The 19,484-nt window shown below is 43.4% G+C and overlaps 1 protein-coding gene across 1 annotated transcript in view; it reads left to right on the top strand.

The window, feature by feature from the left end:
• Window positions 1–19,484, top strand: part of LOC106607228 (E3 ubiquitin-protein ligase NEURL1) — an 88,196-nt gene that overhangs the window by 64,228 nt on the left and 4,484 nt on the right. The window contains exon 4 of the mRNA XM_014203982.3: window positions 119–820. Coding sequence (XP_014059457.2) covers window positions 119–820 — 702 coding nt within the window. The remainder of the gene's footprint in view (window positions 1–118; window positions 821–19,484) is intronic.

Raw genomic sequence — 19,484 nt, 5'->3', positions numbered from 1 at the left:
TTGTACTAACATAGAATTTTTTTTTGCACACCTTTGACCATTTGATTCATGGACTTTATAAGAAAAGTGTTAATCAGATGATTAACCATTCTGCTTTTGTGTCTCTCTGTCCCTACAGACAGTGAAATGGTGCCTCTCGACTGCTTGCGTCCTCACTCCTTCACCACGGCCCACCGGGCGTCCTTATGGCGGGACCCAGATGACCCTCGCCTTTCTATCAGACTGTGTGACCTTCGCCACCAGCAGCAGGAGGAAGAGGAGCGCCTGCACCCCCTTAGCTCCACCTCCTGTTCCATCCCCCAGAACTCCCTTAACTCCCAGCAGTGCTCCCTGCTCCCCTCGCTCCTTGACAGCGATCTCCACTTCCACCCACTGCGAGGTGCCAACGTCAAAGCCCTCGATGAGAACACGGTGACCCGGGGTGTGGAGCACCGCAGCGGTGACGAGAGGACCTTGGTGTTCACCAGCCGGCCACTGTGTTGTGGAGAGATTGTGTTTGTGAAAGTGACCAAGGCTGGTGGCACTCGTCTCGGGTCACTCTCCTACGGCGTGACAGCGTGCGACCCGGCCGGGCTTCGGCCCAATGACCTGCCATACAGCCCGGAGTCTCTGGTCGATCGCAAGGAATTCTGGGCGGTGTGTCGGGTAGGGACGCCCCTGCATAACAGTGATATCCTGGGTTTCGTGGTGAACGTGGAGGGGGAGGTATTTCTGAGCCTCAATGGAATCAACGCGGGGATGCAGGTGTGTGTGGACAACTCCAGACCTCTATGGATGTTCTTTGGTCTGCATGGAGACGTTACACAACTCAGGATCCTAGGTGAGTTCATTGGAGGGTTTGTGACACTGAACGGTTTTGTAAAATTGTTATAATACAATACATAATTCTGTTAAACTCATGTCAGAGTAAAGGGATTATGACAAGTGCATCAAGTGAAATTCCAGTATAAACTAAGGCTTCATTATGGGTTAATACAATGCTAATCTGTTTTCATAAAGTCAATCTCATGTAATTGACTCTAGCAAATACATCATATTAATCTTTGTTGTTTATCTGAAAATGGTGACTTTTCAGATAAAGTATTTTTTCCCCCATTTAAGAAACAACTTCCGTGTCTGATCCTTGAATGACCTGTGGAGGATAGATTCCTACATACCAAAGTCATTAAATTATAGGAACGACGAAAGTTTAGATTTTGATTGGCCAATGCATTTTAAAAGGGAATTTTTTCCCCCTCTTTTCTCGTTCAATACACCATATTCCAGAATGTCATTTTGGACCACCACTGAGAACTCCATTCCCATTTTGTCACCAGATGGCGCCGAGATCGATCAGCTAGTTTTCTTGCAAAAAAAGGGGGTTGCATTTATTTGCATTATCCAATAAGCACTTTTTGAAATGGCCTCTGAGAAATTTCACAAAGTTGTCAACAGTGACACTCAAATCACAGAGAACGATTAATTATGACCACTTCTATTTGAATATTCAAGGAAGTTGTTGATTTAATTTTAAAAAACTATTTTCGCTATCATTTATAGCAAACAATGAAGGAACGCTAAATAATTACATGGGGAATAAAACAGACAGAATTAGAATTACAGATCCTAGTCTCATTCATAGTGAGAAATGCAGCATGTCCTCATTGGGGATCTATCTGTTCTAGGTACTGAGCTGTGATCCAAAACTTCAACATATCCACACTCTTGTATCTTAGCAACAATAGCTAGCTACACATATTTTTTGCTAGCTAGTTAATGTTATATCCCGAGAACATTAACGCTCAATATATTTGTTCTAAGCCATATTCAAAATTGAATTCAAGCAAGACAGCCTTTATTGAAATTGTATCTGTTTCGTTAGTTCACATTTTAACGTTAGATAGGCTCCCGGGTTCTCTGCATTGCATTAGTTGAAACCAAGACTGTTCTCAGGGTAGGCCTGGTTGTAGCTAGATATGTTCGAGTTACGTCGGGAACAATTGTAGCATTTTAGGTAACCCTAACCCTTTTCTTAACTCCTAACCTTCCATGTTAACTTAAGCAGTAGCTTAGGATAATTATCTTAACCTGTGCTACGAAAAGTTACTTCTGCTAGTCAAAACTGGTAAACCTGCCCTGAGAAGTCTTGCTTTCCACTAATGCGATACAGTCCTGGGTTCACGTCTTGTCCGAGCAGCCCAGCTATAGAACAAGTTGGCTAGCTTGCTCGCTTACTCGTTTTACCTTGACAACATTGACCCTCAGCATACACTAGATTAGTGCTGGAGAAAACATACAAGACTAACTCTCCAAAAGAGCCCTGTATCAGATCATGCTGGATCTTAAGTCAAGTCTGTTGATTACATCTCGATCTGGTCATCCTCTTCGTGGTACTCCAGCCCTTAAGGGCCTGATTGGTGTTACACTTTTTCCCCAGCACCAGCTAATATTAAATTTCATTCTGAGGACCAGCTTTGCACATCTCTATGATAAGACTGTCACCATGATCACCTGAAAAACATAAATAGTGTCACAATTACTTTGTTTGCGAACTGTAGCAACACTGAAACTTCTTAGCTATGCAGTGCTGTCATATCTAACCTACATTCTTGTGGTTGGCAAAGAAAGCAAACGTGTACACGTAACACACATATATTGAGGTATAGTCAATGTGTTCACGGAGTTGGATTATGTCTACATACAGTAGTCAGCGAGAGGTGAGGTGGGGAATCCAATCGGTCTGGATAGAACGGCACTTCTTAATCCTAGTCCTGGGGACCCAAAGGGGTACACATTAGCAATGGCTGAACGTCTTTACTTGAATGCTATGGTTGGTTGCGGCTGTAAGTTTGGCTTTTGCAAATTTCAAAATACAATCACGTGAAAAATGTAGTTTGGAAAGCAAATGCTGTCCTTACTAAATGTGTAATATTAACATTTGATGAATAAAATATTTAATCAGCCTTCCTCAAATGAAGGGGATGATGACACAATCTTTGTGAGAGGAAGGGTAGCTGATTTAATTGGTCTTCAAATCTTGGCTCAGTCATTTAATTCAGGGTAAGTGGAGTTAGCCTTGAGTTAGCCTGTCCAAGAGCAGGTTAGTTTTGAAGGATTTGTTGCCAAAGAAATGTACCTGGCTAAACGGTGAGCTACTTTCATTGTACTGGTTATCCCAAGTTGAACTCAGAGCTGATCAGACTATCGGGCTCAGGACGAAACCCTCTCTCAGACCTGCCAACCTTGTCCAACTTTTTAGAGTACCAGACGCGCGCGGCAAATTGGAGATTCAACTCGCGTCGAAATTGGGGTTCCCCCCGCACGTTCATGTGCGTGCTGTTTGTGAGTCTATAGCAGCATTGCCTCTATAGCTAATACCGGACACACATTCATTCTTCATCTCGCAGTCTTCTAAAATCCCGACTCAATTTAATGCCAAGATGTTTATTTATTTTGTATTATACTTTTGTAATGCTTTTTGTGACGTGGATCATAATTAATCTATCAGGTTGCTTGATCCTCGTAATGTTCCGTGGAAAATATAACTAATGGGACGCAGAATTAAATGTATATCATACTCGCACATATGCGACCAGTTATTTTTCGTATTTGCATTTAATTTCTTTCACTAGCAAATGCGAGTGAACTGCAGGTACTTTAGAGCCCACTGAATGTCCATCTTATGTTCACTAACGTTAGCTTGAAACAATTAGTGTTTACCTTTCCACAACACAGAGTCGAAAAGGGATTTGTCCATGTGTTTACGTACAGCTGACAGTCGGCAAACTCAGCATCACAACAAACAGGAGGAGGGGCAGACACGGGGCAGCTACGTCGAATTATGATGTATTAATCTCCATGTCCGTTGACACAAACTCCGTACATGTCTGTGTGTTGCAGCTCGAGAATCGGGATGTTAAATTTGCTCAGTGGATTTATTTTTGATTTTAAAAAATCAGGCCCTATTTATTTCTGTGTACTATAACTCAGATCTTGTACCTGCGTACATGGACAGAGAATTGCGTAGTTATTACGCAAAATGCGTGCATGTTGGCAGGTCTGCTCTCTGTTGCCGTCTTCTCTGTCCCACCGCTACAGCACTGTGCTCCCAGTCACCTCAACAAGCTTATTGCTGTGTCATTCATTCACACACATACAGACACAGAGGAGACATAACACTATCTACAAACAATTAACAAACCAATCAGTAATTAGGACTTGATGATTCATCATAATGAGATGGTGAGTACTGAATGACTCTTAAGTCCTTCAGGCCTTTGCGGACTGCATGATTTGGCCAGGATGATAAGTGTTTATTTATTTATTTTTTATTTATTTTATTTCACCTTTATTTAACCAGGTAGGCAAGTTGAGAACAAGTTCTCATTTATAATTGCGACCTGGCCAAGATAAAGCAAAGCAGTTTGACAACATACAACAACACAGAGTTACACATGGAGTAAAACAAACATACAGACAATAATACAGTAGAAAAATAAGTCTATATACAATGTGAGCAAATGTGGTGAGATAAGGGAGGTAAAGGCAAAAAGGCCATGGTGGCAAAGTAAATACAATATAGCAAGTAAACACTGGAATGGTAGATTTGTAGTAGAAGAAAGTGCAAAGTAGAAATAGAAATAATGGGGTGCAAAGGAGCTAAATAAATAAATACAGTAGGGGAAGTGGTAGTTGTTTGGGCTAAATTATAGATGGGCTATGGACAGGTGCAGTGATCTGTGAGCTGCTCTGACAGCTGGTGCATAAAGCTAGTGAGTGAGATAAGTGTTTCCAGTTTCAGAGATTTTTGTAGTTCGTTCCAGTCATTGGCAGCAGAGAACTGGAAGGAGAGACGGCCAAAGGAGGAATTGGCTTTGGGGGTGACCAGAGAGATATACCTGCTGGAGCGCGTGCTACAGGTGGGTGCTGCTATGGTGACCAGTGAGCGGAGATAAGGGGGGACTTTACCTAGCAGGGTCTTGTAGATGACCTGGAGCCAGTGGGTTTGGCGACGAGTATAAAGCGAGGGCCAGCCAACGAGAGCGTACAGGTCGCAGTGATGGGAAGTATATGGGGCTTTGGTGACAAGACGGATGGCACTGTGATAGACTGCATCCAGTTTGTTGAGTAGGGTATTGGAGGCTATTTTGTAAATGACATCGCCGAAGTCGAGGATCGGTAGGATGGTCAGTTTTACGAGGGTATGTTTGGCATGAGTGAAGGATGCTTTGTTACGAAATAGGAAGCCAATTCTAGATTTAACTTTGGATTGGAGATGTTTGATGTGAGTCTGGAAGGAGAGTTTACAGTCTAACCAGACACTTAGGTATTTGTAGTTGTCCACATATTCTAAGTCAGAACCGTCCAGAGTAGTGATGCTGGATAGGCGGGCAGGTGCAGGCAGCGATCGGTTGAAGAGCATGCATTTAGTTTTACTTGTATTTAAGAGCAGTTGGAGGCCACGGAAGGAGAGTTGTATGGCATTGAAGCTCATTTGGAGGGTTGTTAACACAGTGTCCAAAGAAGGGCCAGAAGTATACAGAATGGTGTCATCTGCGTAGAGGTGGATCAGAGACTCACCAGCAGCAAGAGCGACATCATTGATGTATACAGAGAAAAGAGTCGGCCCAAGAATTGAACCCTGTGGCACCCCCATAGAGACTGCCAGAGGTCCAGACAACAGGCCCTCCGATTTGACACAATGAACTCTATCAGAGAAGTTGTTGGTGAACCAGGCGAGGCAATCATTTGAGAAACCAAGGCTATTGAGTCTGCCGATGAGGATGTGGTGATTGACAAAGTCGAAAGCTTTGGCCAGGTCAATGAATACGGCAGCACAGTATTGTTTCTTATCGATGACGGTTACGATATTCTTTAGGACCTTGAGCGTGGCTGAGGTGCACCCATGACCAGCTCTGAAACCAGATTACATAGCGGAGAAGGTGCGGTGGGATTCGAAATGGTCGGTAATCTGTTTGTTGACTTGGCTTTCGAAGTCCTTAGAAAGGCAGTGTACGATAGATATAGGTCTGTAGCAGTTTGGGTCAAGATTGTCCCCTCCTTTGAAGAGGGGGATGACAGCAGCTGCTTTCCAGTCTTTGGGAATCTCAGACGACACGAAAGAGAGGTTGAACAGGCTAGTAATAGGGGTTGCAACAATTTCGGCAGATCATTTTAGAAAGAAAGGGTCCTGATTGTCTAGCCCGGCTGATTTGTAGGGGTCCAGATTTTGCAGCTCTTTCAGAACATCAGCTGAATGGATTTGGGAGAAGGAGAAATGGGGAAGGCTTGGGCGAGTAGCTGTGGGGGGTGCAGTGCTGTTGACTGCGGTAGGGGTAGCCAGGAGGAAAGCATGGCCAGCCGTAGAAAAATGCTTATTGAAATTCTCAATTATAGTGGGTTTATCGGTGGTGATAGAGTTTCATATCCTCAGTGCAGTGGGCAGCTGGGAGGAGGTGGTGTTATTCTCCATGGACTTTACAGTGTCACAGAACTTTTTTGAATTTGTGTTGCAGGAAGCAAATTTCTGCTTGAAAAAGCTAGCCTTGGCTTTTCTAACTGCCTGTGTATATTGGTTTCTAACTTCCCTGAAAAGTTGCATATCACGGGTGCTGTTCGATGCTAATGCAGAATGCCACAATATGTTTTTGTGTTGGTTAACCTGATAGGGCTAGGGGGCAGTATTGACACGGCCGGATAAAAAAACGTACCCGATTTAATCTGGTTACTACTCCTGCCCAATAACTAGAATATGCATATAATTATTGGCTTTGGATAGAAAACACCCTAAAGTTTCTAAAACTGTTTGAATGGTGTCTGTGAGTATAACAGAACTCAAATGGCAGGCCAAAACCTGAGAAGATTCCATGCAGGAAGTGGCCTGTCTGACAAGTTGTGTTTCATCTGGGCTCTTTTTATTGAAGACTGAGGATCTTTGCTCTAACGTGACACTTCCTACGGCTCCCATAGGCTCTCAGAGCCCGGGAAAAAGCTGAACGATATCGAGGCAGCCTCTGGCTGAAACACATTATCGCTTTTGGCAAGTGGCCGATCAGAGTACTATGGGCTTAGGCGCGTGCCCGAGTCGACCGAATGCTTTATTTTCTTTCGTCTGTTTACCTAAACGCAGATTCCCGGTCGGAATATTATCGCTTTTTTATAAGAAAAATGGCATAAAAATTGATTTTAAACAGCGGTTGACATGCTTCGAAGTACGGTAATGGAATATTTAGAATTTTTTGGTCACGAATTGCGCCATGCCCGTCACCCTTATTTACCCTTTCGGATAGTGTCTTGAACGCACGAACAAAACGCCGCTGTTTGGATATAACTATGGATTATTTTGAACCAAACCAACATTTGTTATTGAAGTAGAAGTCCTGGGAGTGCATTCTGACGAAGAACACCAAAGGTAATAACATTTTTCTTATAGTAAAGCTGACTTTGATGAGTGCTAAACTTGCTGGGTGTCTAAATAGCTAGCCCTGTGATGCCGGGCTATCTACTGAGAATATTGCAAAATGTGCTTTCACCGAAAAGCTATTTTAAATCGGACATATCGAGTGCATAGAGGAGTTCTGTATCTATAATTCTTAAAATAATTCTTATGCTTTTTGTGAACGTTTATCGTGAGTAATTTAGTAAATTCACCGGCAGTGTTCGGTGGGAATGCTAGTCACATGCTAGTCACATGCTAATGTAAAAAGCTGGTTTTTGATATAAATATGAACTTGATTGAACAAAACATGCATGTAATGTATAACATAATGTCCTAGGGTTGTCATCTGATGAAGATCATCAAAGGTTAGTGCTGCATTTAGCGGTGGTTTGGGTTTATGTGACATTATATGCTAGCTTGAAAAATGGGTGTCTGATTATTTCTGGCTGGGTACTCTGCTGACATAATCTAATGTTTTGCTTTCGTTGTAAAGCCTTTTTGAAATCGGACAGTGTGGTTAGATTAACGAGAGTCTTGTCTTTAAAATGGTGTAAAATAGTCATATGTTTGAAAAATTGAAGTTTTTGCATTTTTTTGATTTTTGAATAACGCACCACGGGATTACACTGGCTGTTACGTAGGTGGGACGATTTGGTGCCACCTACCCTAGAGAGGTTAAGGGCGGTCAGGTCTGGAGAGAAGCAAGGGCTATATCTGTTCCTGGTTCTAAATTTCTTGAATGGGACATGCTTATATAAGATGGAGAGGAAGGCATTTAAAAAAAAATAACCAGGCATCCTCTACTGACGGGATGAGGTCAATATCCTTCCAGGATACTAAGTGTGACGTGATAATGGTAAAACACTGAATCTGACATACAGGCAAAGGCCTTTAGCATCACTGAGATAGAGTTGTACTGTAGCATATTGTCAAAGACAGATGGAGACATGCTCACCTCTATCGTGCCGCCTTTCTGTGCCTTGACAGTTTTCAATTTTATTTATTTTCTGGTGCCCACAACAAGGCAGACCGGTCCAGTATATTACCCTCTAGCAGTCTCGAATAATGGTCACATTAGCTACATTAGCTTGTAACACTGTTCACTACATTCGACAAACTCGGACAATAACAAAGGGGCACAATTTTACATCATCCCATATTAGAGTACACTCCATTAGGCCCCATTAACTTCCATTAGCCCGCTGTGTGTGTTGTGTGTTGCACCTGGAACTGATGCCAGTCAGTGGGTATGCCCGGTCTGTGGGTGTTCTTCCACCAGTGCAGTTTGTCCTGCTCATTGATGGCCATGAGTGCTGTGGAACTCATTATACACAGCCTTCACACTGGGAGAGAGGAGTAAAGGGGGAGATAGAAAGGGGTGGGGGAATGAGAGATCAGGGCAAGTTTCCAGTAGAACATGTAATTACAACATTGAGAAAAGGGTAAATGTACAAAAATATATGGTTATTCTGTACTTTGATTGGGATTGTACTGTATTTTCAAATGATGTGTGTGTGTGTGTGTGTGTGTGTGTGTGTGTGTGTGTGTGTGTGTGCGTGCGTGTGTGTGTGTGTGTGTGTGTGTGTGTGTGTGTGTGTGTGTGTGTGTGTGTGTGTGTGTGATATAATTTTGTTTCTGGCAGTCATACAATATGACATAAAAAAAGTAATTATATATATATAACATTTTTTTATGTCATATTGTATGACTGCCAGAAACAAAATATTGCTTTGTAAATTATAGACATTTCATCATAGGACTGGATGGTTTCAAATACTAACGTTAATTAGCTAGCTAGTTAGTTATTCTACTCATCAAGGCCTTTTAAAATAGGATGGCAACTCTGCTGTTTACAGCTAGCGTTAGATAACTAGCTAGGAATCGTAGCTAGGGTAAGACCTTAAATATCTCTCTGAATGATAACATTAACTAGCTAGCTAGGTCAAAGCAATGTATAGCCAGATATGACTATTTCTGGCATAGTCATATATAGCTAGCTAATTAACTGGGTAGGTATCTAGCGCCATAACTTTTAGGACCTAGAAGTGTTCGCTAACAGGATAAACTATTATTGGTAATGTCAGCTAAAAGATATATCCCCTTCGGTCCGGGAGCTAGCTAGCTATCAATGTTCAAATGTTAGGTACTTGCTAGCTAGTTAGGTATGTTCAACGTCTAGACTCAAACAGGACGTTGCATAGAATGATCTGCAATAAAAACAAGGTCCCCTTTGGTCTGTTTTGACATTAGCTAACTAACAGTGTCACTGCCCAGTGACAGTTTCAACAAACAAAGCAACAACTTTTAAATAATTCATACCTTAACATAATGGCTTGTTAGCTATTTCAGTTTAGACATTCAACACTGGTACAATAATCCAATCTCTTACGATGTCGCTACACAAAAGTTTTCCCGGTCGTTGTCTTCTATGGTATTATGGCGGTCCTCAAACAAACGTTATAGGTGCTTGCCGCTACCTACTGTACTGGAGTGTGTAGTCAATCACAGTGTACAGATGAATCAATAAAGAAACAAACATTATGGAAAAACTAAACCCTCCGACCTAATCCTGTTCTACTAAGAAAATAAAAGAGCCCTACTTACGTATAATAAATCCTCCCCCATCCCCCAAATCCCTTCCACCCTCCCATCCATGTCCAAACTCAATAACCCTACACAACCGTATTTCCTTCTCTTCCACATATCGGTACTTTCAACACATGCTTTACTGTTTCATCAACCATATACTCCGCACACAAACCATTCACATGCTTGCCAACCAAATGTAATGACCAGTTCGATGTACAATGCCCTGGGCGCAACCGAACGACTAGAACATTGAAATGCCGGCCCTTGGGCTTGCTGTCCCACCTCTTCTGCCACACGTTTATCATAACGTCTCTAATCTTACATTTGCCCTCACCTACTGTACTTCTCCTGGTCGTACTGTAGGAACTAACTTAACTGTGTATCAGGGTTCCCCAACCGGCGGCCTGTGGGTCGAATTTGACCTTTGGGTGGTTTTATTCCGTTTTCTGAGCACAAAAATGTGTATTTGAAGATTCATTGTTGGACATAAAAGATTGTAAAGTCATATGTGATAATTTTCCATCATGGAAGCTGATTGGACAAGCAGTGTCCCAAGCCGTATTGTATTGGCCATCACAGGTACATTTACATTTACGTCATTTAGCAGACGCTCTTATCCAGAGCGACTTACAAATTGGTGCATTCACCTTATGATATCCAGTGGAACAACCACTTTACAATAGTACATCTATAGGTGTTTTTTTGGGGGGGGTGGGTTAGAAGGATTACTTTATCCTATCCCAGGTATTCCTTAAAGAGGTGGGGTTTCAGGTGTCTCCGGAAGGTGGTGATTGACTCCGCTGTCCTGGCGTCGTGAGGGAGCTTGTTCCACCATTGGGGTGCCAGAGCAGCGAACAGTTTTTTGACTGGGCTGAGCGGGAACTGTGCTTCCGCAGAGGTAGGGAGGCGAGCAGGCCAGAGGTGGATGAACGCAGTGCCCTTCTTTGGATGTAGGGACTGATCAGAGCCTGAAGGTACGGAGGTGCCATTCCCCTCACAGCTCTGTAGGCAAGCACCATGGTCTTGTAGCAGATGCGAGCTTCAACTGGAAGCCAGTGGAGTGTGCGGAGGAGGGGGGTGACGTGAGAGAACTTGGGAAGGTTGAACACCAGACGGGCTGCGACGTTCTGGATGAATTGCAGGGGTTTAATGGCACAGGCAGGGAGCCCCGCCAACAGCGAGTTGCAGTAATCCAGACGGGAGATGACAAGTGCCTGGATTAGAACCTGCGCCGCTTCCTGTGTAAGGCAGGGTCGTACTCTGCGAATGTTGTAGAGCATGAACCTACAGGATCGGGTCACCGCCTTGATGTTAGCGGAGAACGACAGGGTGTTGTCCAGGGTCACGCCAAGGCTCTTAGCACTCTGGGAGGAGGACACAAAGGAGTTGTCAACCGTGATGGCGAGATCATGGAACGGGCAGTCCTTCCCCGGGAGGAAGAGCAGCTCCGTCTTGCCGAGGTTCAGCTTGAGGGGGTGATCCGTCATCCACACTGATATGTCTGCCAGACATGCAGAGATGCGATTCGCCACCTGGTTATCAGAAGGGGGAAAGGAGAAGATTAATTGTGTGTCGTCTGCGTAGCAATGATAGGAGAGACCATGTGAGGATATGACAGAGCCAAGTGACTTGGTGTATAGCGAGAATAGGAGAGGGCCTAGAACTGAGCCCTGGGGGACACCAGTGGTGAGAGCACATGGTGCGGAGACGGATTCTCGCCACGCCACCTGGTAGGAGCGACCTGTCAGGTAGGACGCAAGCCAAGAGTGAGCCGCGCCAGAGATGCCCAACTCGGAGAGGGTGGAGAGGAGGATCTGATGGTTCACAGTATCAAAGGCAGCAGATAGGTCTAGAAGGATCAGAGGAGAGAGAGTTAGCTTTAGCAGTGCGGAGAGCCTCCGTGACACAGAGAAGAGCAGTCTCAGTTGAATGACCAGTCTTGAAACCTGACTGATTTGGATCAAGAAGGTCATTCTGAGAGATATAGCAAGAGAGCTGGCCAAGGACGGCACGCTCAAGAGTTTTGGAGAGAAAAGAAAGAAGGGATACTGGTCTGTAGTTGTTGACATCGGAGGGATCGAGTGTAGGTTTTTTGAGAAGGGGTGCAACTCTCGCTCTCTTGAAGACGGAAGGGACGTAGCCAGCGGTCAAGGATGAGTTGATGAGTGAGGTGAGGTAGGGGAGAAGGTCTCCGGAAATGGTCTGGAGAAGAGAGGAGGGGATAGGGTCAAGTGGGCAGGTTGTTGGGCGGCCGGCCGTCACAAGTCGCAAGATTTAATCTGGAGAGAGAGGGGAGAAAGAGGTCAAAGCATAGGGTAGGGCAATGTGAGCAGGACCAGCGGTGTCGTTTGACTTATCAAACGAGGATCGGATGTCGTCAACCTTCTTTTCAAAATGGTTGACGAAGTCATCCACAGAGAGGGGGGGGGGATTCAGGAGGGAGGAGAAGGTGGCAAAGAGCTTCCTAGGGTTAGAGGCAGAGGCTTGGAATTTAGAGTGGTAGAAAGTGGCTTTTGCAGCAGAAACAAGGAAGAAAATGTAGAGAGGAGGGAGTGAATAGATGCCAGGTCCGCAGGGAGGCTAGTTTTCCTCCATTTCCGCTCGGCTGCCCGGAGCCCTGTTCTGTGAGCTCGCAATGAGTCGTCAAGCCACGGAGCAGGAGGGGAGGACCGAGCCGGCCGGGAGGATAGGGGACATAGAGAGTCAAAGGATGCAGAAAGGGAGGAGAGGAGGGTTGAGGAAGCAGAATCAGGAGATTGGTTGGAGAAGGATTGAGCAGAGGGAAGAGGGCAGAGGGAAGAGATGATAGGATGGAAGAGGAGAGAGTAGCAGGAGAGAGAGAGCGAAGGTTGCGACGGCGCAATACCATCTGAGTAGGCGCAGAGTGAGTAGTGTTGGAGGAGAGCGAGAGGGAAAAGGATAGAAGGTAGTGGTCGGAGACTTGGAGGGGAGTTGCAGTGAGATTAGTAGAAGAACAGCATCTAGTAAAGATGAGGTCATCTTTGTGAGTAGGGGGGGATGGTGAGAGGGTGAGGTCAAAAGAGGAGAGGAGTGGAAAGAAGGAGGCAGAGAGAAATGAGTCAAAGGTAGACGTAGGGAGGTTAAAGTCACCCAGAACTGTGAGGGGTGAGCCATCCTCAGGAAAGGAACTTATCAAGGCGTCAAGCTCATTGATGAACTCTCCAAGGGTACACTTGCAAATAATCTCTTATCTCAACTCGAACATTATTTCCCCTTGCTTCTAGCCAAGCATTTGGTTTGGTACAGCTGGGGTTAATATATGCCTTCCCAGCCCTCTGCAAAACTCTTCAGACTGATGCGAAATCTTCATACGGCTGTATTTCTGCCTGCTTGAACTGTGAATGTGTCTCTGTGCATGCAGGAACACACAGACACACACACACACCACTAATGACCGTACATTCTCATTCCCTAGCTGTAAATCCTCTCAGGTGCAGACTAACACATCTGGCCCAGTCTTTACACACCATGACAAGCTTAGCTGGATGAGGAGGCCTTAGGGGGGAAAAACCTGTCTTGATTGGTATTGGTATTGAGGTGCCAGTCCCATGTATTAGAGGCAACAGGGTGATTATAGGACCAACCCATGATAAATAAACACTAGAATAACATGTCATAAATAATGGCTGACAGGGAAGGGTGCTGTTGCAAATGGGGAATTAATGACAAGCTGCATGTGGAGATTTGCGCTCATATTTGCAGTGATTCTCCTGTTAGTAAGTGGATTCTAGGGCCTGGAATTTAAGCAAACTACAATGTTCTACACAGAGAAATGAGGAAATACTGGTTAAAATATTTGAAGAAAAAGTATTATTTGAAGGTGTTTTACAGGTTGGAACAAATCAGAACTCTAAGATGTAGGCCTACATATTTTTCTGGTTTGCAAGCACGTTTAGTACTAGATGTTCATGGCTTTGATACTCTGTGGGAATACTTTTTTTACAGAGCCTTGCATCTTTAGGCAATTTATTATTTTGATATGAACATTTCTATATTGCAGAAAACAGCTTGTAAGCACAGATGTGTGTGCTCTATTGTTTTGTTAACAAGCTTTGTTGAGGCCAGGTTATTTGTCATAATGTCCTGAACAACCTGTTCCCCTGGTAGGCTTTGTTTTCTGACCAATTTGTTGTTGAGAATGATTGTTTCAATTTGTTTAACTATGTTAGCATAGTGTTTTGAGAACAATATTGCAAGGTTTTCAAAGACAAATTAAACAAAGAATGTGAAGGAACTGATGGAACTGCTTTTATATTGCGAGGTAATTTGTGTCTCCTATGTTTTCCACTCTCCTCCTGGGTTGAGTGGGTTATTTCTGTCTTGCGTGGGCCCAGCAGCAGCATCAGACAGTGTCATCATCCATCAGGGGGGGCTCTGCTAGCTGCTTATGATTCCCTCCATATGCATTATGAAAATATAATTGCGTCTCGCATTCAGACGTCAGGGTTTTCACCCACGCCTTACTCTCCTAACGGTGGCCGCCACTCTCTACCTCATCTCTCTTTCTCTACCTCTTCTTTCTCTCGCCCCTCTTATGACTCTGACATCGCTTCCCCATGACCCACTCCAGCTGTGGGGAGGACAGCTGTGACGTTTCTCTCCACCTGCACACTGCCCCCACATGCTACGTGTTGCCGTGGAAACGTACAGCCACCTCTGAAAGTGGCTCTTGTCCATGGTCGTGTGTTGTTGGATCTGTGAAATGAAGCAGATGGGAGTCCATCACTTTTGCATGATCATGGCGTGTGAATATCTTAATTTCTTCTTGTTTATATGAGCTCCAAAAGAGTACTTGTTTATCTCATTCCCATTGCAGCTCCACACACACATGCTACTATACATTCGTGATAATAAAAACATGGTGTACTGTAAGCACAGTGGCAAACTTCAAATAATATATAATATAATGCCATTTAGCACACACTATTATCAAATAGACTTAGTCATATAAATGTATAAATGTTTTGCATATGGGTGGTCCCGGGAATCGAACCTACTATCCTGGCATTGTAAGAACCTTGCTCTACCAACTAAGATCTGATAAGGTTGTGGTGAAAGGTGCTGTGCATACACTACATCTGTGTTTCCCAACTCCAGTCCTTGAGTACCCCCAACAGCACATTTTTGTTGTTGCCCCAGACAAACTGACCTGACTCAACTCATTGAGGGCTTGATGATTAGTTGACAAGTTGAATCAGGTGTGCTTTCCCAGGGCTACAACAAAACTGTACTGTTGGGGGTACTCAAGGACTGGAGTTGGGAAACATTGAACCACAGTGGATTTAGCTGGGGCCACATGCAGACATCCCAGGCTGCATTGCATACTCTTAGGCCCTCAGATGTTGTCCATTCCAGATAGATGGGCCACGAATGTATTCATACGATGGCAGGATCTGAACCCTGTCCTGGATGAAAGGGTTTATGAATAGACATGAAGGGTATCTGTCTGTATGATCTCCTATTAGAGGTGACCAGGATGTTACCTGTTACGGATACAGGTATCCTGTGTGTGTGTGTATCCTGTATGTGTGTTTCTTGTCTCTCCTTCTCCCCTCACAGGTGACAATCATCACTCCCCAATCAGTCATCAATCAGTCCCCAATCAGAAGACACCTGTTCCTTTTCCCTCAACCTATCACAGTCCCTTTCCCTTGGTTAAAAACCCCAGTCAGTTGCAATCTCTTTCTAGGTCATTCTCACTCTGTGATCAATCTTTGTGCTCATTCTCTCAATCGCTCTTGTGTCCAATCTCTATCTCCCTGTGTCTCTCTCTATCTCTGTATTGATCTCTTTTGTTTTTGCAACTACATGTCACATTTGTCCGGTAATCCTGTGAGTTTTGTTGTTTGACTGTTTGTTTGGTGGGAAAAGGGGGTACCAAGACAAGTCGCCCATGGGCATACATTACCCGTAGGAATACTTTGTCTAAGTACCCTAGTTAGAACTGGGCGGACCACCCACTGTATTTTTGGTTAGTTAGCTAGCTGTTATTGAGGTAGGCTAGTCTAGCTTAGGGGTGTTTTTGGATTATTGTTTCTTTGCTTGGGTCCCGCTCAGCCCCTTTTCTCACACCCCCCCCCCCCTTACCGTGTGTTTAAACAATAAACCTTTAGTGTTTGACGGTAGATTTCAGTTGTCTATGGTTTTTGTTCTCACTGTTACTTTTCACTATTATAATTTGCATGATTTATGTTACGGGTCTCAGTTCCATCTCCCCTAGACTGCAGGGCCAAAGGGATTCGTAACATTACCAGACAGCTGTGCAGCCGGTCTGTCACACAGGTCACGTTAAGTAGGTAATGGTCATATGAGGACGCTTGCAAGCAAACTTGTGTAATTATAGTACTCTACCACAATGTCACTGTACTTGTTGCTAGTGATGTATATGGGTCACACTTTTTAAAGAAGATGCTGTATATCTGCAAACTTTACATTGATCCACTTGAAACCAAACATGTTTGAGTGTAACCTTGGTTGATACATAACAATAAACGAGTGCTTGACTTGGACTAAAATAGGTGCCGGTATTCATGTTGGGTGCCGGTACTGTTTGAATTTAGGTGCAGGAGCTCCACAATAACTTTGATATAATATTCTATGTAGATTGAAACTGAGACCCTGCCAGTAAGGGTGGTCCAACTAGAGAGGGATGGGAACGTATAGGGGCATCCCATTGTCAAGGCTCTATTGTATCAGAGCCGCTCAGTTTTGCACTCAATTATGTACATTATTGTCGTAGCAATAGGGTTGATGAGAATGTGTTTCAAACTTTCTTTAAAAAAAATGGCGGGTCTCGTTGAGTGAAGTACAGCTGTTGCAGTTCTTTTTCACCTTAGGGAGTGAGGTCAGGTATCTATTCCATTTCAGGAAGACTTAGGGTACGGGAATAAAAATAGGGAACAAATGGGGTAATGTGTGGGTTGTGTATGCTTACTGCTTGCAAACTGACGGTGTTTCATTTGGCACATAAGAGATAGCAGTGTAAGAGGAGTTTTATGGCAGACATTGTTATGTTTAAACAGGTTTCTAATTAAAACATCTTATTGGTGGTACTGTTGCTCTCAATGTAAAAGTTAGGACCACCATAAAATTATAGATGTTTTTTTTGTTAATTGATTGAAATATAGTCTATATTGGGCCTATATGGATTTATAGCTTATTTTGTGCCCTATAAACTCATATTTTCACCCTGTAAAGCCCTTTGTTTATTATAAAAGGCTAAAATGTTGATACAAAAAACCTGTCATTGAAATTAGTCGTTTGTGGAATATTACGTTTCTACATTGTGTAAAAGCACAACCTATTTAGATGCTCCTTAAGAGAGTTCAGTTCATTGCTATGATATAATCATTGATTTCCTGAAGAAGCTATCCCCACACTGTTCATACTGTACTGTCTTTGCTATCCCTTTTCCGTTCTTTCTTTTCCCCTAAACATTTGGTTATACTGGTACTTGAGTAACCAGGTTGTTAGTTCGCGAATAATGTTACATGACTGAACAAGCTGTAAACAAATGCCTGTGAGTGGTTTTGGAACAGCCCGTGAAATGGTTTATGAATGTAAGAAAAAAAAAAAACATTGCAACAGTTTGTGCTACAAACAATCCGTTTACGCTGTATTTATGGTGGAACCATGACAGTAATGAATCTGTACTCGCTTTTATATTTTTATCTCTATAGGTCACTCAAAAACAATGGTACAATGAAGCCTAATCATTACAAAAATGATTACCTGGTTGATTATTTTTGTAGATGCACGGTGTTCCCAAAATAAAATGTCGGGTCGCACAGTATAGTATTAAGGAGCATATGCAACCAAAATGGTTGCACTTTAGAGCCCTGTGTGTAAACAAAAATGTTTTTGTGCCGTTCAAATATAGCCTACTAGGTCTGTGGATTTGGAAATGTCATAGCTATTCTCCTCTGATGCCAATAGGAGGGCTGATGCCAAATAGGGTTGCCTGTGCTGCTGTTCGGAATGGATGGATATGGCACAGGACAGACACTGCCATGGCCAGTGAGATTGTAAATGTGGTGGTGGTGGCGGGGGGGGGGGGGGGGGGGGCACTTCTTGGTGAGACTACAATACCTCAAGGGCTCCTGATTCACTTATAGACGCACACAAATGCAACCATACATACTGTAGACTGGGGTCCGGGGACACAACTGATTGGCTAAAACTGACAACTCAACTGATTGGCTCAAACGCATAAAGAAGGAAATAAATTAAAGAAACTTTTAACAAGGCACATCTGTTAATTGAAATGCATTCCAGGTGACTACCTCGTGAAGCTGGTTGAGAGAATGCCAAGAGAGCAAAGTTGTCATCAAGGCAATGGGTGGCTACTTTGAAGAATCTCAAATATAAAATATATTTTGATTTGTTTAACACATTTTTGGTAACTACATGATTCCATATGTGTTAGTTCATAGTTTTGATGTGTTCACTGTTATTCAAAAATGTAGAAAATAGTCAAAAAAAATAAAATCTGGAATGAGCAGGTGTCCACATTTTTGACAGGTACTGTATATATAAACAAACAACTTTAGAGGGGGCCATACAATGCAATGTGATATTCATCTACAATATAGCCAACACACTATCAGAGATTATCATGAAATAGACACACTACTTATTCCAATTTGTGTCTACCACACAATTTCTTAACACATTTGTGTCCAGTACACGATTTTGTTGTTGTGGCTAACGTTAGCTAGGCTAGGGGTTAAGGTTAGGTGTTAAAGTTCGGTATGAGAGTCAGGGGTCAAAGTCTGATTTATGGAGATATACAGTTGATCTCGGTTGTTTCCATACACCTTAGCCAAATACATTTAATCTCAGTCCTTCACAATTCCTGACATTTAATCCTAGTAAAAATTCTCTGTCTTAGGTCAGTTAGGATCACCACTATACTGTAACAATGTGAAATGTCAGAATAATAGTAGAGAGAATGATTTATTTCAGCTTTTATTTCTTTCATCACATTCCCAGTGGGTCAAGTTTACATACACTCAATTAGTATTTGGTAGCATTGCCTTTAAATTGTTTAACTTGGGTCAAACATTTTGGGTAGCCAGAGCTGGTGCAACAGAGTCAGGTTTGTAGGCCTCCTTGCTCGCACACGCTTTTTCAGTTCTGCCCACAAATGTTCTATAGGATTGAGGTCAGGGCTTTGTGATGGCCACTACAATACCTTGACATTGTTGTCCTTAAGCCATTTTGTGTACAACTTTGGAAGTATGCTTGGGGTCATTGTTCATTTGGAAGACTCATTTGCGACCAAGCTTTAACTTCCTGACTGATGTCTTGAGATGTTGCTTCAATATATCCACATCATTTTCTTTCCTCATGAGCATCTCTTTTGTGAAGTGCACCATTCCCTCCTGCAGCAAAGCACCCCCACAACATGATGCTGCCACCCCCGTGCTTCACGGTTGGGATGGTGTTCTTCGGCTTG

Source organism: Salmo salar, chromosome 01 (assembly GCF_965601325.2).
Source record: "Salmo salar chromosome 01, fSalSal1, whole genome shotgun sequence".
NCBI classification, from domain to species: domain Eukaryota; kingdom Metazoa; phylum Chordata; class Actinopteri; order Salmoniformes; family Salmonidae; genus Salmo; species Salmo salar.
The sequence above is the reverse complement of the archived record's forward strand: the minus strand, read 5'-3'. Positions and strand labels throughout refer to the sequence as shown.